Raw genomic sequence first — 22,354 nt, 5'->3', positions numbered from 1 at the left:
TCGATAACCAGAGTTCTTTTACGTGCTTTTCGATTACTTATCGGATTGTATTAGCGAGTACATGCGCCCATGTTAGCGGAGACACTGCCCTCCTCAACTGTGCAACACTGTTCCGCGGCTTAGTGTGACCAGAACTATTAAGCAACACTGGCGAATATCGATGGAAAGTATCGGGCAAACATCGATTGGAGTTCCACCCCCTGCTGACACCATCTGGTAACACTGGACAGCAGACCAGAATCGCGGACAAAGCAAAGCAGTAAATATCAATTTAATCCAAATCCGATTCCCGACTCTAATTGGCGGCCTTCTGCTGCTGCTTCTGCAGTCGATTGTTTTTTTTTTTTTGGTTTTCCGTGTCACCCAAATAGAGTTGAATCCGCTGATTTAGCGAATAACGGTGGCAAGTAACTGTAATAACTGCGTGTGTGCACAGTGCTAGTGTTAAGTGTGTGTATGTGACTGTGTGAGTGGGAACTCCACAAGTGTGCGAGAAGGCAAATCAAAATAAGAAAAGTGCCGCCCTGATGGAAATTAATATCGCGAATTACCAGCGAAAACGCAGCGAAAGTTGAGCCAAAGTGCTGCGATTAATCAGATAGTGGGTGAAATAGTTGGGATTACGTAAGAAATCAATGGATTCCGGGCTGCATTTGGCCAAAAAAAGAGGAAGCAACATCGAAGCGCTACCTTCATTCTTCTTTTTTCGATGATTTCATTCGCAGTGACGACACACAGGCACGCACACACAGATCGCCGTATCTGTGTGTGGGTTGTTTGTAGAGCTAAAAAAAATAATGAATCCTCACGATAAATTCATTCGTTTCTGTCTTTTTTTTGTATTATTTATTATTCATTATTTATTTCTTTGAGTGCATATCGGCGACTTTGCGACGCCAGTTGTTGATTACAACGCCCGCTCCCTTTTCATTGCAACTCCCCCCACCCCACCGATCATGCACTCGAACTCAAAATCGAGTAGAGTACGTAGGCAGGAGCAAAAAGAGCGTACAAAGTAAGGAACTCAGTGGTGCCCGCAGGAATTTGTCAGGGGGGGTTCCCAGATTTTGCGTTGAGTGCTAGTCAACTTTATGAACAGCTAAACAAATTTGAACCGACTGTAGACGAAAGTAAAAAGTAATTTTACCGAAGCAATTCAAAGCTATTCAAAAAATATGAAATCCTCTGCACGCCGCTGGTTCAACCAGTACGCCCACATGTGGGCCGCCCAGATGTGGCTCGTTTTTGGCCCAGTGGGTGTGGGCGTCCATCCGTGGTTGAAACTATGCGCTGCATATGCTGTTTATTCATGCGGTTTATGATAATTACGAATTTGTTAGCTAAAAAATCCGATTAAAACTACGATTAAACGTACGACTCATAACTCGGATATGCGCCAAGTGACCGGTTGTATAAATGATAATGCAATGAAATGATTACGCATTATACATACACATATGTATGTATGTATGTTACATATGTAATGCCAGGGTATATAAACATTGGCTTAAACGTTTTTAGTTTGCTGCAAATCGAGCTCTGCTGTGTGTGTTTTGTGTGTGCGTGGGCGTTTAAAAATAGCCGACCAACACAACACTCATACGTATACGTAATCTGCAGCCCTTTTTTTTTCTGTTCCGTGCATATGGAATATGGAATTTTGATTTGAGTCTTGAGTGGACTGGAGTGAGTGATTCATGTGGTTTTAGGCGGAAAGGAACTCAGCGAAGCTGACTCAATGACCACTCATTGTTCGTTCGGCCTTTGTTTACATTTAGCCAGGAGCAAAGAGAGCAGGAGAGCGGGAGGGGGAGTGGAATGAGAGAGCGTGCTAACGGAACGTGCTCGAATGAGTAATTCGCACTGCATTTGACGTTTATTGAAAGCTCTCTTCCTTCCGCTTTTTTCCTTTTCTTCTTTTCGGAGGCGGAGGCCAACAAAAAAACAACAAAAGCACGCACGCACACCCACACACGCTTTCGTTCATCTGTCGTGTGTGTGTGCGTTTGTGAGATGAGTCATCTGGCCAAGTTGATGAGAAAATAAAATTGAACATTAAGGTAAAGCCAAAAGAAACAACAAAAAAGGGGGCAGATGTGCGGCCATTTGCTGTTGTTTGTAGTTGCAATAAAAAAAAACCAGGGCAGGCGGTGAAAGCAGTGCTAAGCAAGCAGTGCAGTCAGCAGCTGGACTTTTACATACACCGGCGTTCGTAAAAATGGCATCCAAACCGAAGAAAGCAAATTGTGACTTTAAAATACATGTAAAATTAAGGCATTAAAAAAATTTAATTACTTAGGTAGCAGTGGAAATTGAAGTGCAGCCGGGGCGCTTTTACTATTATTTCTTCCCCCACTGTGGTTGTTGTGGAAAATGTAATCATTTCAAATCACTTACCATTTCAGCCGGCGCACAGAAGCGAGAGAGACAGAGCACACATAGCACCTGGCACACCCAAGGATATCCGATCCTCCTGCAACCCGTATCAACCACAACCTGCACCAACCGTCAACCACCAACCGCTAAAACCATGATCCTCGAGAGAAACCGGAGGAGCCAGCTGGCCCTCCTCCTCATCGCCCTGCTGGCCGCCATCGCTGGACAAACGGATGCCCAGAAAGCGGCCAAACTGACAGTGAGCACCTGCGCATCGAAGGAAAAGTGTCACACCTGCATCCAGACGGAGGGCTGCGCCTGGTGCATGCAGCCGGACTTTTCGGGCCAGTCGCGGTGCTACCAAAACACCAGCAAATTGTGTCCGGAGGAGTTCGCCTACAGTCCAATAACGCTTGAGGAAATTCTCGTGAACATGGAACTAACCAAGAAAGCAGAACTCGCGAGTGGTAGCAGCGGCTACGCCATGTCAGCCAGCGGCTCAAGCTCCAGCTCCTCAAGCTCCAGCTCCTCAAGCTACTACTCGGAGAGCTCCTCAGGATCCAGTTTCGCCGGCAGATCTGAAGAGCACTCGGCCGGCAAAATCGTTCAAGTTCAACCGCAGTCCATGCGACTCGCATTGCGCGTCAGTGAGTAGCAAACGATTGAGTCATTCATGTGCTAGATACTAATCCCTAACTTTCTCATCAATTCACCTTAGATGAGAAACACAACATCAAAATTAGCTACTCTCAGGCGGAGGGATATCCGGTGGATCTCTACTACTTGATGGACCTCTCCAAATCCATGGAGGACGACAAGGCCAAGTTGTCTACGCTGGGAGACAAGTTGTCTGAGACCATGAAACGCATCACCAACAATTTCCATCTCGGTTTCGGTTCGTTTGTGGACAAGGTGCTCATGCCCTATGTCTCGACCATTCCCAAAAAGTGAGTATGGGTCATAATGAATACTTCAGAAAGCGTTACGATCTTTAATTTAGCTGATTGAAGACCAGATGCCGTCAGTTTATGATGCATTCTTCAAAACCTTTTAAACGATTGTGGTTTTATAATTATAACGATTATTTTATTTGTTAAAATTATCGTTTGTCCCGTATGTGTAAGGCCCTCTAGCCATAACGATATGCTTATGATTCAAATGGAAACTCAAATTTAGATTAATTTTAAGTGACGCTACTTTCCAAAAACTCTGCAATAGTCATATCCTCTATTTGTCAGCGCTTTTGCAGCAATTACGCTTGACTTGAAAAAAAAACCAATTGATAATCTCAGTTGTGACCAATGGTGACAGCAACACCATGCCACGACATTATCAACATAGAATTCCAAAACGATTTACTTTCGCTAACTTTAGAACACAAATACACAAATTCCTAACTCATTGGCTCTCTAAAATGAAAGTGCAGCTCAACAGTCTGTGTATCCCCATGCTGTATGTCTACTTCTGAGCTAATTTTATCTAATTTAACAGACCAATACAGCCGCTAACTTTGTTAATTATTTATATACTTACACCCAAACCATGAACAAACACCAACAAACAACATCAACGATTGACGGAACCGAATCGAATCGAATTGAATTGAATTGAATCCATAGACTCGAGCATCCATGCGAGGACTGCAAGGCTCCCTATGGTTACCAAAATCACATGCCACTCAACAATAACACCGAACGCTTCTCTGTAAGAGACTATTAATGTATACTGCACGCATATAACTCCACCTAATTGTGCCTGCTCCCATATCAATATCAATATAGTATCAGTATCAAATATCAATAGATCTGTGGCATTTATGTGCATGTTTTCCCATTATCCCATGTGCTGACCCATTCCCCTCTACGCTGATTCCCATTGCACCTTCTAGTTTAAGTGCTATCCTTAAGTGTTTGTATTTTGATATTTTTATACACTCTCTCTTAGCTTATAGCATATAGCATTTAGCATATAGCATTTACATATTATTGGTATCGTATCTATATCGTAAACTATCTGCACTACTCGATGTTGTCATTTATTTATATCCTCTTTTGTATTTCTCTATTTCTTTATTTCATTGTGTACTCATCACTTTCTCCATATAAAAATCTGGCCTATATAAATTGTACATGTGCATTTGAAAAATGACCCGTTCTTTGGCACGAAATTTGAACAAATTGTAACGATACTACGGAATCTGAAACAAAATTAGCCTGAGGGAGCCGTGCCCTAATTGCACTGCAACCTATGGCTTTCACCACCAAATGGTCTTAAATAAGAATGTAGCCCAATTTACTGTAAGTGGTCCAGATTAGCCCCAAAAACCATCGGGTTCGGAATTATCGCAATCGCAACCGCATCCGAAGCACATTGCCTTCAAATTAAGCCTAACATTGTTCTTATTTAAAGTTTTGCACATCATTTGCAAAACATTTATTGCACGAAAAAGTATTATTTTGCTTGCACGCCTAAACATCTAAAGTCATCTAATATATAGTAGTATAGTAATATATAGTAGCATAAATGTTGGTTATGGATAATGGTTTTTGTGTTTGCATGCATGCTTGTTTTCTGCTTAGTTGGTTGTATGTACATGTTTGTTACTCTTATCTGCTGACACACTCTGAAAAATGAATTCGCCTTAAGAATTAGGAAACCATGGCAAGCCATAACAAAACCACACCCATTTATTCTTAATTATTAATAGTTTCTATAGTCAACTGCTCCAGTTGATCTTGACCCAATCCTACATCTATTATTGTATAGTATTGCAAATGTGGAATTCAATTCCCTTAGCTACCTGAGCCATTTGCTATTATTAATCAAACCTGACTGTATATATGTACATATATCTTATCGTAGTATGGTAACCATTGCTATCTTCAACTAATATTGATAGACTGCTCAAGGTTTGAAAGAGTTTGCCATAGGAATTCCATCAGAGTGTGCCAGCTTGTTGCATTGTAATACGAATCCATCGCACTAACCGAAATCTCACAGTAAATACCAAATGCTAATCGTTTATATCAACTATCGTCTGTGCGGCAGAACGAGGTGAAGAATGCCACAGTGTCGGGCAACTTGGATGCTCCCGAAGGAGGCTTCGATGCCATCATGCAGGCCATTGCCTGCCGCTCGCAGATCGGTTGGCGGGAACATGCTCGTCGCCTGCTCGTCTTCTCCACGGACGCAGGTTTCCACTATGCAGGCGATGGCAAATTGGGCGGCGTGATTGCTCCCAACGATGGAGAGTGCCACTTAAGTCCCAAGGGCGAGTATACGCACTCCACTTTGCAGGATTATCCCAGTATCTCGCAGATCAATCAGAAGGTCAAGGACAATGCCATCAACATTATCTTTGCCGTGACTGCCGGCCAGTTATCCGTATACGAAAAGTTGGTGGGACACATCCAGGGATCGTCGGCGGCCAAGCTCGATAACGATTCATCCAACGTGGTTGAATTGGTCAAGGATGAATATGCGGTATTGTGATTCCCGAAGATTTTAGCACCGAACTCCATTTAATCCATACTCTATTCGTATATCTGCAGAAAATCTCCTCTTCGGTCGAGATGAAGGACAATGCCACTGGTGATGTGAAAATCACATACTTCTCGTCCTGCCTGAGCAACGGACCCGAACTGCAGACCTCGAAGTGCGACAATCTGAAGGAGGGCCAGAAGGTGAGCTTCACAGCCCAGATACAGTTGCTCCAGTGTCCCGAGAATCCGAGCGACTGGACACAGACGATCCACATCTCGCCCGTCGGCATCAACGAGGTCATGCAAATCCAGCTGAGTATGCTGTGCTCTTGTCCCTGCGAACAGCCCGGCTCAATTGGATATCAGGAGCAGGCGAACAGCTGCAGCAGCCACGGCACCTCCATGTGCGGCATCTGCAATTGCGATGATAGCTTCTTCGGCAACAAATGCGAGTGCTCGGCAACGGACCTGAATTCGAAATACGCCAACGACACTAGCTGCCGGGCGGATAGCACCTCCACGACGGATTGCTCTGGTCGGGGCAATTGCGTTTGCGGCGCCTGCGAATGCACCAAGCGACCAAATCCGATTGAGATCGTATCCGGAAAGTACTGCGAGTGCGATAACTTCAGCTGCGAACGCAACAAGAATCAGTTGTGCACGGGTCCGGATCACGGCACCTGCGAGTGCGGACGGTGCAAGTGCAAGCCGGGCTGGACGGGCTCCAATTGCGGCTGCAAGGAGTCCAACGATACATGTATGCCACCTGAAGGAGGCGAGATCTGCTCCGGTCATGGTAGCTGCGAGTGCGGTGTCTGCAAGTGTACGGTTACCGATAAGGGACGCTATTCGGGCCTCTATTGCGAGAAGTGCCCAACTTGCTCGGGCAGGTGCCAGGAGCTGAAGGACTGTGTTCAGTGCCAGATGTACAAGACGGGCAAGCTGAACAATGGTGATGATTGCGCTAGGAACTGCACTGGATTTGTGCCCGTTGGCGTGGAAAAAGTGGAGATCGATGAGACCAAGGACGAGCAGTTGTGCACGTTCTTCGACGAGGACGGCTGCAAGTTCCTGTTCAAGTACAGCAATCAGGGTGAGCTGCATGTGTATGCACAGGAGAACAAGGAGTGCCTGCCCAAGGTTTTCATGTTGGGCATCGTACTGGGCGTAATTGGAGCCATTGTCTTGGTCGGTCTGGCCATCCTGCTGCTGTGGAAGCTGCTCACTACGATCCACGATCGACGGGAGTTCGCTCGTTTCGAAAAGGAGCGCATGAACGCCAAATGGGATACGGTAAGTTTTGCTAAGCCGGACACTTATCTTGATTTCTTTTCAAACGATCCTTTTTATTTTGGAACCCACAGGGTGAGAATCCCATCTACAAGCAGGCCACCTCCACCTTCAAGAACCCCATGTATGCGGGCAAATAAATCTGTTATGTAACTAAACATTAGGGAAATATAACTAGTGTCGTTCATCGGAACGACCACTGTCTGTGCTTGAACCGGAAATCAGAAAGAAACCCAACCAGCCAATCAACCAAACTTAACCAAACACCACCAAGAAATCCACACACAACCAACCAATCTTCAGAAACGACTCCGAACCCGAAGCTGCTTTGCACGGGTGCAAAACCACTGAAGTCAACTGCCATTGTAACGCGTTCTAAACTAAGTCAGCCTTATACATATATATATATGAATATTTATATATACATTTACACAAGAACCCCGCCGTGGGGCAGCCTTTATACATTGCGTATACTTAACGAGCAAACGATTTGTGCCTTGCAACATTTTTTTGACTAAATCTATACGTATATGTGTATACAAGCATGAAAACAGACAACGCACAGCAACAACGCGGAGCCAAGAATCGGCAAAAACAAAACAAAAAACCAGCCAACAAATGAACTACGAACGATAGTTAGATTAATTCTTGAATTTTTAAATTCGTTTTTGTACCAATAGTATCCAAGCCAGCACATGAATTTGTATTTTATTTTACTTCTAATTCGTAATTTTCGTTTTGCGTTTCGACCTAATGGTAATTCTACTGATTTTCATCGACCACCCATATTATTAACGAGAAGCCACTGCAATATAGCGATGTATTTAGCTGCGGAGATCCCGGCAAAAGTCAGAATTGGGATACTTAACTAATCTGCTACCCGCCCAAAACGGTCGTCGTTTGCCATGCCAAACCCCCATGTCTTAATGTTTTTCTATTGTTTTTTAAAGCTAACTTTACAATTAATATTTAAGCTATTAACATTTAAGCTTGTAATTGTTAATTTCGAAATGAAAAAGTGCCCCGGGGACGTTTTGTTTTTATGTGAAATCTTTACATTTTCATTTTTATTTTTGTACGTTTTATTTATGGAAAAAGAAAGCGAGGCAAAAAGAGAAATATCGCGAAACAGAATGGAATATATATATATTGTCCCTTGTGTGTGTTTGATTTTACTGAATTTCGATCATTAATAGTAAATTAATACTACTATATAAATATATATTTTTTGCCATTTGTACTGATTACTGATTAACATTTAAAGTAATTCAAAACCAAAACGATACTTTTGTATAAAAAACATTTTGAGTAATTTTATTGAATGATAAACCAATACAAAATAAGGTGGAAACACTGGCAATATAAAAAAGATGTGGAAATTAAATTGTTTGACGCTAATTTTAGTAAAATAAATAAAAAGATGAAATACATATAATGTCGTAAGTCTTATTTATTCATCGGATGGAAATAATGCCAAAATTTTAGTACACAAATTTGGATCAATCGATTATAATAATTTCATTTATTATACAAAATGAGATAAAGTACCTACCGTCAATGCAAAAGGGCATAGAGAATTATTCAGTTAAAACTCCAATAATCAAGCGAGTTTAGTTCAAGACTTGGACTGGACTGCATCCATTTGCTCATCCCACCAGTTTTCAGTTTCCAGTTTCCCCCAATGGAGACAAACTCAAACTTTCAGACTGTATTCTGCATTTGAAAAATGTCAATGGAACAGCTAACATCGGATGGCAATATCGGATGTGTGTATAACATTCTATAACAATCTGTATATATCATCGTTGTATACATGCTTTTGTTATTCAATTGGGGTCTGTTTTCGAAACAAGTCTAGGCATTTTTACGTACTAAGTAGTGTTAAAATATACGGATACGGATACGGATCGGGACGTAGCAGTTCTATATACATGTTAATATCGAGGACGAGGTCCCGGGGCCATTTGGATTGGCTTCAGCTGCCACGACTGCGATTGAGTGGCTTGGCATACGCCTGTTGTTTTTAATTGGTTGGCTTAAGTACGGCTTGAGGTTGGTGTGGCTCTTGTGTTTCGGATCGGAAATTGCCGATGAGCTTGTGGCATTTCGTTGGCGAAGAGTGAACGGCTCTTGGAGCGTTGCTCTCCGCACCGTATTCTTTCGGTTCCGTGGTATCGCAATCGCAGTCGGTAGGCCGTACAGCAGCAGCAGCAGCAGCAGCAGCAGCAGCAGCAGCAGAGTGGTATCATTACGCCGGCCAGGAGGCTACCACTCAAAACACCCGGGAGCCCCGCACTCACCGGCACCGGCTTTTATCGCTTCCGTTAGCGGGGGCAACGTTTCAGTGAAAGATGAGGTCCGCATCGGGCGCGCCTTTTTGGTGCTTGAACTTGTGCTTATTGGGCTTCTGGTAGTAGCTCTGGGTAAAGTTACGTTGCTGCGGCGGCAGCAGCGACTCCTGGTAGTCCTCCTCCTCGATACGCTCCGTTATGTTAAGCGTTAGGCGCTTGACCTTCTCCTTCTCCTCGCGTATCTTCTGCTCCTGCCGTTTCAGGTTGATGGCCAGGTGCGAGTCCGATGGCGCCACGAACGACTTAAATTGCTGCTTACCGCCCTTGTTGCCGCGCACCATCAGCACAAAGGGCACAGCTGCAGCGCCAGCAGCACCAGCAGCAGTAGCAGCAACAACGCTACCTCCTGCACCGCCGCTGGATTTGCCGTTGCCATCTGGCAGATCTGGACCTGGAGAGCCGGGCGTTCCGTCCTGATTGGCGACCGCCTTTGAGATCTGTGACGTATTGTTGTTCCCAGTGCCGGAGGTCTGGGCCCCCGTTATCTGTTCGTAGGACTTTTTTTGCAGGCGCGCCATCATCGGCACAGGTATGTCCTTGGCCGTAGCCTTGATCGGCTCCTTTAGCCGTTCTTGGTACGAGTCTGTGGTCATTTTATCGTACAAGTGCTCGAACTCCAGGTCCTCCTTAGACTTTTCTGGCGGCGGGGGCGGCGGCAGCGGCGGCTCCGTTTCGTTTTCCGTCCAGTCGTTGCTCTGCTCCGGCTCTTGGCCAGCCACCTGGCGCTCCCGCTGATCATTCGATGACCCCGAGTCCTCATCAGTGACCTGGCAAAGTAGAAATCAAGCATTAAATCAAGTGAAGTGGAGTAGAGTGTATATTATCGTGGAAATACGTACACCCTCGTCTAGCTCGCTAATTTCACTGATTGTGGCCAGCGACGGATCCTGCGCGTTATTGGTGGCCTTTAACTGCGGATAGAGCTTCTCCTGCAGCTGATCAATCGCCGCCTTGGCCTGCTCTAGACTCTTATACAGCTTCAGCTTGGGCCGCACACCGGCTAGGCAGTCCCTATAGGTGTGATCCACCAGGATGGGGAACAAATCGGAGGTGTTCTCTGACTTGCTGAACACGGGATGGGATTTCTTGAACCAATAGTAGTGTTGGAAGAAGACCAGGAAGTAGTCCAGTCTGAAATCAAAAACGAACCGGCTTTAGAACCACAAGCTCAAGTTCTTTGTGGTTGAAAACTAAGATACCACTCACTTTTTCCGCGTGGCCTGGCTGGTGAAGTAGGGTCCACAAGTGTCCAGTAGCATGCAGGCAAGCTTCAGTCGGAACAGGCTATCGGGCGGATCCAGCGGCGAGACGACATTTTGGTCCATGGATACGCCCAGCGAGATGATGGAGTAAAGCGTATTTAGAATGTGGGTGGACTCCACAAGCTTGTAGTTGTACATTTCGCCCAGGTACTTGGCCATCGCTATGCGCCGCTGGGCCATGCGTGGCGAATGGATCTCGAGGCCGGCGCGGATATCCTCAAACACATTGTCGATCACAATGGTAACCGCTCGCGGCTGATAGGAGCTCAGTCCGGATACGAGATCGGCCAGGCAGCGGACGAGCGGGAAGCGCAGTAAATACGCCTTGCTGAGGCACTTAATGGCATAACAATTTGTCTCCGCATCCTGCCAGTCGATGCGGCGCAGCATCTTGATACAGCGCTCCACGTTCTGTTTGCATAGCTCCTCGAATATCAAGTGACGGATGTACTCATGCATGGGCGGACGAACCGTGGGCTCTCGCTTGGACGACTCTGGAGGCTTTACCAGATAGTAAACGCTCTCAATCTGCGACGCATGTCGCGAGTCCATTGCCGTGGCTGTTTTCAAGCGCAGCATCTGGTCCAGAAACACATTCATCAGCAGACGGGCATCACGGCAATTGTACAGATACACGCCACTGACTTCCACAAAGGCACAGGCCATCTCGATTTGGTGATGCTGAAAGTCCCTGAGCAACATTTTCAGACATCCTAAGGCATCGAACTTCTTGAACAACCCAAACTTCACCAATTCGCCTATGAATCGTACGATCTTGAGCTTCGACTCGATGTTCAGCTGGTTCTTCTTGTGAATGTGCCACTTGAACTCCTTGCGTAGCAATTCTGCCAAATCGGCGGCCACGTCGGTATTGCACATATGCACAATAGCCACAAAGCGGGAGAGATAGGGCAGGATATCCAGACGCGTGCGTTGCACCGAGAATATCGTGCGGGTCAGCTTCTTGCGCTGATGTTTAGTGTTGAAGTTTAGCAGGAACTCGATGGCCGCCGAATCGATCAGCTCCTTGTTTACACAGTTGAATAGGTTGACCAGAAAGCCATCGAACTGCTGACGCATCTGGTTTTGGGTCTGGCTGGGATTCTGGTTGAGCTGACTTTGCTGCTGGCGTCCCAGTTCCATTAGAGCGTTACCCATCTTCTGCGGCTTTACATCCTCCGCTGGGGCAACTGGTGTGGTTGGCTGCTCTTCGCTGGGATTTTCTAAAGCCGTATCCGAGTTGGTGGACGGTGGATCATCTAAATCCATTTCGGCATCCAGATTGGCATCGATTGCTTCCTCAGTAAGTTCACTGGGCTCCTCCAACGTTTCCAAATCGACTTTGGGTGCCGAAAAGTTGGGCAGAAACTGCCTCAAATCGGGCAGATCGGTGTAGAAGGAGCGTGTCTCCTCGTCGCCCCACGGATCGAGCACCCCGAAGGAGGCACTGTCCAGCATATTGTCGATGACTGTGCCCGGATTACAGCACTCCGACTCCTTGGCCAACTCGGGCAGTGGTTCACCCAGCAGTTCCGACAGCGATTGGGCGGAGGCCAGCAACTTATCGAACCCGGCCTGCATCAGCTCACACTTCTCGCGCTTCTCCGTGGATATCTCGCCCTTGCACTCCATGGTGCGTCGTATGTTCTTGGTCATGTTCATCAGTTCGGTCTGTTCGGCCAAAACATGCTTGCACAGGGCCTTGAAGTAACCCTTGAGCATGGTGCGCAGATTAAGCTGCTTGTCGGCCGTCAGGAAGTCGGATTTCGGTACCTCCACTCCGTATTTGGTGGCCAACTGCTGCATCTTTTGGGGCACTAGACCGGCATACTCCTCGCCACAGTGCCGGCAGAAGGAGAGGATAATTGAGAAGTTACTGTGGTCATCCTTGTCCTGGGCAATCAGATGCACCAGGACAACACCCAGTTGGGCCAATCCTGGCTTCATTTGGATCACACCAGAGCTGACTAGTTCGGCAAACAGTCGAAGATCCACGCGTAGTTTACTCGGATTGCCAATCTTCTCGGTGGCCTTGATGTTCAGGGCCTTTTGCCACGCTTCCAGGAACTGGACATCGAAGTCGGCATATGTGCAGTGCAGCCGGGATGCCAGTGTCACCACCGCCGGCACATCCGTCATTTTCAGCTTGGCCTCGGCCAGCGCGGCGCATATTTCGGAGATGTATTTGCTTAGATTTAGAGCGGATAGCTCACGCAGTAGTCCGTCCAGCTGTGTGGCCGTGAATAGCTTAAGTTTCTTGACGAAAGCCGTGTTCTTTTTGAGATTGGAGTCCAGTCTGGCGAAGTACTCCTCGCCGGGCAGCTCGAATGTGGAGTTCTGGAGCCGCAGCTGTCGCTTGCTCTCGATCTTGTCGCGCAGCTCGTTCATGAACTGCTGCAGCTCCTCGCGCTCCTCGGCCTCCAGGGCACTGGCAGCAGCAGCAGCCGCAGCAGCAGCCGCATCCGCATCCGCATCCGCATCAACATCCACATCCGCATTTGCGTCCGTGTCATCGATGTCGATGTCGTGGTCGTTGTCGTTATCACCCTCGTCAGCATCATCCGTCACATCTTTCCTTGACACCGGCGGTGTGGACACATCGTTTGTTGTGCTGCTAGCCACGGCCGCTTCCAGAGCGTCTGTCGTTGCGGAATCGTTGGCTAGCATAGCGATGGTGGCAGCTCTGTGACCGGGACTCGGATTCACGTTGGCGGGACTTGATTCGTGGTGGCACTGTTTTGAAATTGGTTCTGCTGTTGGCAAGCTAAGCTAAGTGCGAACTATTTTGTTTTTGGGTAGCTGAGCTGGGCGTGATTGGGCATAGTTTCTATGTGGGTATAGTCACCTTAAGTTGGCCAGTCGTGGGAACTGTTCCGATGGATTATTTCTATCGTATTATGTTCTTTAAATAACTGGCATTGCTTTGGTTTTCCCACGTTTTTCCGCCACGATTTTCATGCGGGGGGGTGAGGGGGGCGATGTTTTTAATATTTTTATATGATATATTATCGATACCAGCAGACGTTTTTGTCTGGGCCTATCGTTCTTCGATAGCAAAAGGTGTATTTCCCAGCCACTTGCCTCGCCTGGTCACTTTTGCGTTCGATATCGTCATCGGAATCGAAGTTACCAACGACTGGTCACACTGCCCATTAACCGTTAGCGGCATAGCCTATAAATCATTTTAAAATCAACAAGTAACACGAATTTAAATAATTCCCATCCAGGTATTGGTCAAATAGCGTATTTAGGTTTATTTTCTTGTTAATTACATTGCTGTTCTACATTAGCTCGTATTCCATGTTATTATGCATAACCATTATATTCCTGGATTAGTAACAGTTTACCAATGCCACATTTGGTCTTTGTGCTATTATTTTCATTAATCAATAAGTAATGCACTTTAACTATAAAATGTAACCAAAACTATGGACTAAACAGGTGCTGTCTATTCAGAGAGGATTTAGTTAGATTTTCTTTTATAGTCAAATGAAAACCATACACAAAAATAAAACAAACAAAACACAAAAGACAAACCATTGCCACAAAAAAAACAAAAAACTGAAAAACTTAAAAGAGTGGAGACAGGAGGAGGAACAGCAGCACACTTGATACTGCAGCAGAACTGTCTGGGAAGGGCAGTTAACTCTCTTATGACTGCTGGAAGCATCCGCATCCCCAGCACGCTGCGATCCAATCACTTACAGCTCCTTCCCTGCAGCTTTAGCGTTAGATTCTTTGAAGAATTACCATTATCCTTTGAATTAGAAGTACTGCATATACCGACATGTACCAGAACCAGTTCATCTACTCGCGCGAAAGGCGTCGCTTTGGGCGGCAGTGCCGGTTTCAGGATCGCAATGAGCTGATGGTCAGCGTGCATCCCAGTGGCCGCCAGCGCCTGAAGTACATCATGCGCAACCCCTCCGTGCAGGCCACACAGCTGAGCCGCCAGATGGCGCTGACCATCATGGAGACGGAGAACGTGACCCTCGACCAGCACGGAATGTACCACTACGAGGGCGGTTGGCCCAAGGAGGTTAACACCAATGACGAGGAGCAGACGCTGCGCCATCGCAAGAAGGTGGAGCGCGACGATAGCTGGGGCGAGCAGGTCCTGGATATGATACGCACCACGATGGCGGTGGCGGAGCAGAACAATACCCTCAACATCTACCAGAACTTCTTCGCTGATCTGCCGGCGGAGTTGGGTCACGACATACGGATGAGGTTTCGCGCCCGAGTGGCCAATGTGTTTCATGATCTTTGGCTGCCCGGGCGACAATTAAGGTCCATTGAGTGGATGCCCAACAATAGCCGCCAGTTTATGACCCAGTATAGCAATCAATTTGTAAAGGGAGAGCGACTCCGTTCCGTTTTGGATGAGCCGGTTGGCGGGACAAATGGCTTCTTTGTGTGGGATGTGAAGAATCCGCTCAAGCCGAGGATCTCCTACGACAGCAAGCAGCCGGTGTCGCTGGCCAAGATCTGTCCCAAGGATGAGAACAACATGGTGGGTGGCACGGGCCTGGGGCAGGTGTGTCTGTGGAGCACCTTCAAGGGCGGACTCACCGTGCGCCATTGCCCCTTGGAGGTGTCCCACAGGGAGACCACCTCGGCCCTCTGCTGGGTCCATTCCAAATCCAATACAGAGTTCTATTCGGGCTCCCTGGATGGCTCCATCAAGTACTGGGACACGAGGGATCTCAAGATGCCCATGCAGGAGCTGCTCCTCGAACCGGAACCGCAGGAGCGCCAGTCGCGAATGGATTCGCATGGAGTGACGGTGCTGGAGTTCGAATACACCATCCCCGTGCGTTTCATCATCGGCAGCGATATGGGTCACGTTTTCGTCGGCAATCGCAAGGGTATGACTCCGACGGAAACACTCCTGGCTCACTATCAACTTTTCGTCGGACCCGTGCGCACCATCAATCGCAATCCGTTCTTCGTCAAGAACTTCCTGGTCACGGGCGATTGGCGGGCGAGGATTTGGTCGGAGGAGGTCAAGGATAGTCCGTCTACCATGTATTTCCGTAAGAGTGCACAGATTGTTTGCGGCGCTTGGAGCACGGGTCGCTGCTCCCTGTTCGTCACTGGCGATATCAATGGCGTGGTGGACTTCTGGGATCTGCTGCTCCATCACCGCAAGCCCATTCTTTCCGTGGACTTCAAAGTACCGATTGCGGATGTGGTCTTTCGGCCGGAGGGCGATCTGCTGGCCATAGCCCTCAAAAACGGCGACACTCACATCCTGACACTGGATGAGTCCATGCGACAGGCCACCGGCAAGGAGAAGGCACTCATAGCCGCCGTAAGAATCCAATTCCTAGCTCTTTTCCAACTCTTCAAAATAATTAACTCTATATGTCTTCCTAAAGATGTTCGAGCGGGAGATCGTGCGGTGTAAGCTGCTGGAGGCACGTTATGATGAGGTCAGGCTGAAGCGGAAAACCCTTCAAATGGCCGAGGAGGATCGTGTGCGAAAGCAGCAGCAAATGGCGCCCACACTCGAACTGGATCCCGACGATCCCGATCAGTTTGTGTTGATGATCGAGGGCGATGAGGAGTTTCGCACGGCCATCACCGAATTCCAGGACATCATATTCAGTGTGGAGAGGAAGCGCTCCAAGCGGCAGGTGATCATGGAGCGCACGGTCTTCGAGGAATGGAATCCGGCTGACGAGAAGCTCCAGGGTGAGCCCGTTGTATACACCAAGCCCGATCGCAAGGCTCAGACCTCGGTCAACTACGACAAGAGGAGCTCGGGCGAGCCAAGGATTTCGCAAGGATCTACGAAGCCCCAGTAAAAATATAAACTATATTGGCTAGTTTGGTATGCAGAGCAAATTGAAATAAAGTTATCATTTAAATACGAACTACATATTTGGTTTCCTATTCCGTAAGTTGGGTTACGGAAGCTGGTCCACCAGGTGGATGAGCACATTGAAGACCACCAGTGCGGGTCAAGCTAGCGAAACCACATGCCATCACTTCATCACATTATCACTTTATGGAGTACTCTTTGGAGACCTTTATTACGACCAACACAATTAGACCGACAAACGTTCGCCTTTAATTAAGTAACAACCTTTCTAACAGCTAAATTGTGCTCGCTAAATTCACTTTTCATATAGCCATTAGTTGCACTTCTCTACACGGCAATTAAAAGGAGATAATAGTACACACTAAAAAAAAAAAAATAGAAACAACATAAAGCAAACGAATGGGAAAAACAATAAAGCTATATCATCTACTGGGCGATAGTAGTAGTAGTAGTAGTAGTAGTAGGGTGTTAAATGCAGGCACTTGGAGCTCTAGTGCTTGTCGGTATCCACACCCGTGTCGAGAAAATCGTTGACCAATCGCATCGCCTTGCGGGGAATGAGGCGACCGATCTTCTCCACGGCCACGAAATGGCGCGGAATCGCCGCCTCCTCCAATCCCTGGCGCTGGGCCTCGATGATCGAGCCGGCGGCCACGTCGGCGGGGATGAGCTTGAACAGCTTGGGGAACCGGTAGCGGGGATTCTTGCACAGACCCGTATCGATCATATACGGATAGATGGTAGTCAGCTTGACCTGCAAGTCAAAGGCAGGTGATATCAATAAAACTGGCTTAAGTGGCAAAAGATGTTAAAAACCTAGCCTGGAACTAAGATGCGACTTAAGCGGGCTATTATATTTTTAATTAGCTACCATTTACCACCTAATAGCCACTTAATTGGACTCCAAACTGGATTTTAATGCACCATTTTATGAGGCAGTGGGGCGGCACTTACATTGTTCTGGGGATTCTTCTGACGCAGCTCCTCGGCGAGGGCGGACATGTAGCCACGGACGGCGAACTTGGTGCCGCAGTAGGGCACCAGGTTGATCAGTCCAAAGAGTCCGGCGCAGGAGGATAGGGCCACAATGCTGCCCTCATTCCGCTCAATCATCTCGGGCAGGAAGGACTGGATGATCTGTGCAGCGAGAGATTAGGTCAACTTGATTAAATGAATCTGTATCTCATATGGACATAGCTTACCCAGTAGTGGGAGAGCACATTGATGTCGTACATCAGACGAATCTCGTTCTCGGTGTGCTCCAGCAGCGGATGGCAGGGCATGATGCCGGCATTGTTGACCACCACATGGACGAATCCGTGCTCCTTGCGCACCTTCTGCGCCAGCTCGATCAGCTCCTCGCGCTTGGTCACATTGCAAACGTAACCGAAGGCCTTGCCACCGCTGCTCTTGATCTCGTTGACGGTCTGGTTGTTCGTCTGCTCGTTGACATCCCAGCAGAGGATGATGGCGCCCAGCTTGGCGTACTGCAGGGCCATCTGCTTGCCCATGCCGTGGCCAGTGCCGGTGATCAGGACCACCTTGCCGCTGACATCGTCCAACGGTGCGGGGCGGAAGAGTCCAACGGCGGCTTCCACGACGGCGATCCAGAACTTGACGATCAGCATCACGATGTCCACCACCAGCAGGACGATGTTGTAGATGTCATTGCTGTTGGCATTGTTGCCGTTGTTGCCGGCACTGAAAGAAATGCGTTAGTACTTATGGCTAAATAAAGGGTATATATGTATAAACTAACTCAATATTTCTAGCTACTTTTATGTGATATTTGCAATTGAAAAGCATAAATTTGTAGAAAAAAGCTTCTGCTGCTGTAAGCAATTGTAAGCAACCTCAATACGATGGTTTTTTGTGGCAAGTGCGTGCTTCTGCTACACTGACTTTTGATCTGGGCATCATAATTATCAAGCGGAGTGGAGTTAAAATGAGATTAGTCCGGAGAGCCCAACTCTTGCATGACCCACAGTCATTTGGATGGCGTGTGTGCGTGTGTGCGTGTGTGCCTTATCTTACAGCCAGCGACAAACAGATGACCTTTGCCATCCTCACTTTTTGTAGCTACACTGGGCGAAACAAATTGGAATGTTTACTTTAAAGTATCATTCAGTTTCTATGAATTTCGATGATTTAAGCACTATCACAACACATTGCTGTTATCTATCAATGATGTCATGTCATATGGTTTGGTGTTTCGTGGGAAATGCGGAAATGTCGCCGGCAAAAAGGGGGCGGGAATGGGTGGAGTGGGTGGTTCCATCTTGGGTCAGCGTTTTTTCTCCCAGCTCAGTGTTTAGTAATTATATTGCTGGCTGCAGCTGCGTGAGATCTTGATAATGCCGAAACAGTTTTCAACTTTCCAGCTTTCTAGCTTTTTGCTGTTGTTTCCATTACGTATGGCGATCAGACCAGTATATATGTATGTATATAGTAAATATGTATATGATATATAGTCGAGCAAATCGTGCCATCGAGACTTGACCAGCCCTGACCATGGCCTCGGCTCCTCTCGCTCTCGCTCTCGCATTTCACTGGCAAAGAGATCACTCTTATCTCGCCGCACTTCTGGAATGCTATTTATAGTCCCACGTTCGGAATCGCACCAAAATCGTGTCGAACAGCCCACCTATGTAGATAGTTCCAAAACAAATGCACCACCACTGTTGCTGATGATGATATACATAGGTATTTAGGTGTGCTATGGGTATGACTTGTACAAGATCCTTCATCGAATGTTGGAAATAATTTCCGATTTAGAAATGTAGTTATAATGTATTATATTAGTGGTATATGAACCTGGAACTGTTTCATTCACATTCCTCCAAGCCAATGGAAACTATTTTTCCCACCATCTTAGAACCTTTGATCATTTGCTCATTTGATCCTTTGACTCTTTGCTCTAATGATCCTTTCATCCTTTGCTCATTTAATCCTTTGATCATTTGCTCATTTGATTCTTTGACTCTTTGCTCTAATGATCCTTTCATCCTTTGCTCATTTAATCCTTTGATCATTTGCTCATTTGATCCTTTAACTCTTTGCTCGTTTGGTCCTATGATCATTTGCTCATTTGATCCTTTGCCCAGTCATGGTTGATGGCCAATAACTGAGCACGATCTTTGGTCAGGGCAATCTGATATAGTTAAACCAAGTCGGACGAAGGTGAATAGCGCTTAAGTGAGGTGATCCAGATTGCACAATGGTCAAAGGTTGCCGCGATCATCATCCATATGGATGACTTTGCCACTGGCCAATTTGATCTATAATAATTTCGCTGGGCCAATTATATCCCAAGTAGATATTATTCGGTGCTCATTGAACCCTGCTCCTGGTCATTGGTTGTAGACCTGTCCCGATAAGCCGCTCTTATCGCTGGCTATTAAAATATTGCACTACACGCTGTTCCACAGTTCCATTGATAAGATACATGACTCGTTCTCACACTTTGTTAAGTCTTTTTTGATTTGTTACCAACTGGTAGCTCGCTGTTTTGGTGATTACCCACCTTGGCGTCACTTTCGACATGTTTCGTGCAGTTGTGTGTGCTTATATCCTGCGAGGATCGAGTATACAAATATATATATATATAGATATATATATAGGAAGGAATCGGAACAGCCGGAGCAAACCGTTAGCGGCTGTTAACGAATACGGACTGAATATTCAGCAAAGTAAACACAACACTACGCACCGTACCGCCGCGCCGGTCTTATAAGTTATTATTTCAAATCTACTCACACACACACACACACACACCGGGCCAGGGTGGTGTACTATACTACTCAGATACTATATGGCACTCGTACTGGTACACTGGTGTACACTACTCGTAGATACACTCTGCCGGCAGCGACGTCGACGCAGGCAGCGCAACGCTGGCAGAGCGTTCTATAAACACGACTACGACATATGATGTTCAATGGCACAGCCATTCCGATTCATTCCATTACAATCCGATCTGATCGGATCCGATCGGATCGGATCTATATGGAACGACATCCGCGGAGTGCAACGGTTCACCCGGTTTCCATATGAGTTTTCCTATGAATTTACACATGAGTTTTCATATGAGTTTCCCTAAGAGTTTCCCTATAAGCTTACATATGAGCTTACATATGAGTTACCCTATGAATTTACACATGAGTTTTCATATGAGTTTCCCTATGAGTTTCCCTAAGAGCTTACATATGAGTTACCCTATGAATTTACACATGAGTTTTCATCTGAGTTTCCCTATTTGTTTCCATATGAGCTTACATATGAGTTTCCCTATGAGTTTACACATGAGTTTCCATATGAGTGGCATGGCATGCATACTCGTACATGTATTTTCGTATTTAGATAGCAGCCGCCTGTTTGTTAATCGGGGTCCGATAATAATACCCAAGTCCCCCCATATAAAAAAGCTATATATACACACAGCCAGACGGAGTTTACGACCCAGATCGCTCAGATACTCCGAGAGATGAGATACAGAGATGCGGTGCCACAGTCAAAGCCACAGCCAAAGCCAAAGGTGGAAAAAGTGCCAAAGTGTCAGATGCACGTCGCCGATAAAACAGACAAAAGCTTAGCCAGAACATTATACGCTTTCAGTCGCCGTTCAGATCGGTTTCCGGAGCACCACCTAACACTCCTCATCACCTATTTTCGACCAAATCTGGATGAACTTTGGCCTCCACTGAAGCTGGGGAAACCCAAAAACCTATGTACACTACTTAAGGTATTTTTTAACTCAAAGATTTAGTGCGAACAAGCATGGATTGCATTACAGAAATCACAGAAATCTTAAGTTTAGTAAGTTATACATTGTTTTTGACTGTGCACTACTTGACCCCTGAGACATGGGAATATGATTGCGATTAGATAGTGGTCCTTAGCATTTGCACAACGAGTTGTGTTGGCTCAGCATGATGAATCACATTTCGATTGGAATGGGGTCAAAGTATGGGGCTCACCCCATGAGGAGTGGACCCAGTAGAACCGAGTAGAACCCAACCCAACCCAAGGAGATAAGAGTGGGATTCCTCGGACTATTGGTAGTGCATTCGTGGAGGTGCCAATTGTAACATATACAGGTGTAAACTCAACTCTATTAGTTACTATAGAACGCTCATCCGCAGTCGCAAACACACGTTTCTATATATATTTATTTATATGACCAGGTCTAACGAGGCTTCTAGTTTTGTTTAAAGGTCTCATATTGCTAAGAATTTAATCATTTGTTAACAACGGGTTTTCATATTGCATACATATTTTACAGCTCACTACACAAATGGGTAATTAAACACTTGTGCTAGTAATGTATTCAGCAATGTTTTAAAGCTTTTCTATCGAATGGTTATATGATAAAAGCGATCTACCTGATCTTAACTATATCTGTAATTTATTTATAGTATGTGCCATATGCGAATCTATAAACTAGCTAACTTGCTTGGGTTTCCAATGTAAACTATATACATTTATTACTTATGGGGGGCACTTTAACAAAAACAAAACAAAAATCTATAAACAACATCTTCATGGTGTGAATACTGAGAACTAACAAGTAAGTTGGTCGAAATACAACACTTTTGTATGACAATATTCAGAACTAAAAAAAGTGGAAAACCAAAGTGGATATACTTCATCTGGTAGTATAGCCGCCGGCAAGGGCAGCGTCTTCCTTTCCGGCTGCTCGAACTTGGACACCTTCTCATTCCGGTTCGCCGTCTATCCGATCCGGTCCACCTTCCACTCGCCACATCG

The 22,354-nt window shown here is 46.4% G+C and overlaps 4 protein-coding genes across 7 annotated transcripts; 2 read left to right on the top strand and 2 right to left on the bottom strand.

Annotated features, from left to right (window-relative positions):
* Positions 1-157: 157 nt before the first annotated feature.
* Positions 158-8,500, top strand: LOC120456177 (integrin beta-PS). Of its 3 annotated transcripts, none has more exons than XM_039642846.1 (7): positions 158-259; positions 2,406-3,023; positions 3,095-3,323; positions 4,589-4,673; positions 5,425-5,859; positions 5,928-7,151; positions 7,223-8,500. In XM_039642846.1, the coding sequence occupies exons 2-7, from the start codon at positions 2,531-2,533 to the stop codon at positions 7,286-7,288; spliced, it is 2,532 nt and encodes an 843-aa protein (XP_039498780.1). In that variant the 5' UTR covers positions 158-259; positions 2,406-2,530; the 3' UTR covers positions 7,289-8,500. The 3 variants fall into 3 exon arrangements, with proteins under 3 accessions (XP_039498780.1, XP_039498779.1, XP_039498781.1); XM_039642845.1 differs by lacking the exon at positions 4,589-4,673 and adding an exon at positions 3,996-4,080; XM_039642847.1 differs by lacking the exons at positions 158-259; positions 4,589-4,673 and adding exons at positions 266-403; positions 3,996-4,080.
* An 80-nt stretch (positions 8,501-8,580) lies between these two features.
* LOC120456171 (regulator of nonsense transcripts 2) lies at positions 8,581-13,762 on the bottom strand. 2 transcript variants are annotated; one of them, XM_039642838.2, is made up of 4 exons: positions 13,607-13,759; positions 10,706-13,541; positions 10,339-10,630; positions 8,581-10,266 (listed from the first exon to the last, which is right to left on the bottom strand). In XM_039642838.2, the coding sequence occupies exons 2-4, from the start codon at positions 13,426-13,428 to the stop codon at positions 9,490-9,492; spliced, it is 3,792 nt and encodes a 1,263-aa protein (XP_039498772.1). In that variant the 5' UTR covers positions 13,429-13,541; positions 13,607-13,759; the 3' UTR covers positions 8,581-9,489. The 2 variants fall into 2 exon arrangements, with proteins under 2 accessions (XP_039498772.1, XP_039498771.1); XM_039642837.2 differs by having other exon boundaries at positions 10,706-13,762.
* Positions 13,763-14,228: 466 nt separating this feature from the next.
* On the top strand, positions 14,229-16,951 carry LOC120456186 (dynein intermediate chain 3, ciliary). The gene is made up of 2 exons (XM_039642862.2): positions 14,229-16,075; positions 16,143-16,951. The coding sequence occupies exons 1-2, from the start codon at positions 14,549-14,551 to the stop codon at positions 16,569-16,571; spliced, it is 1,956 nt and encodes a 651-aa protein (XP_039498796.1). The 5' UTR covers positions 14,229-14,548; the 3' UTR covers positions 16,572-16,951.
* LOC120456218 (17-beta-hydroxysteroid dehydrogenase 13) lies at positions 16,781-20,273 on the bottom strand. The gene is made up of 4 exons (XM_039642900.2): positions 20,112-20,273; positions 17,791-18,289; positions 17,543-17,725; positions 16,781-17,342 (listed from the first exon to the last, which is right to left on the bottom strand). The coding sequence occupies exons 1-4, from the start codon at positions 20,129-20,131 to the stop codon at positions 17,079-17,081; spliced, it is 966 nt and encodes a 321-aa protein (XP_039498834.1). The 5' UTR covers positions 20,132-20,273; the 3' UTR covers positions 16,781-17,078.
* Between the last annotated feature and the right edge of the window lie 2,081 nt (positions 20,274-22,354).

Source organism: Drosophila santomea, chromosome X (genome assembly GCF_016746245.2).
Source record: "Drosophila santomea strain STO CAGO 1482 chromosome X, Prin_Dsan_1.1, whole genome shotgun sequence".
Taxonomy (NCBI): domain Eukaryota; kingdom Metazoa; phylum Arthropoda; class Insecta; order Diptera; family Drosophilidae; genus Drosophila; species Drosophila santomea.
This window is presented reverse-complemented; position numbering and strand designations above follow the sequence as displayed.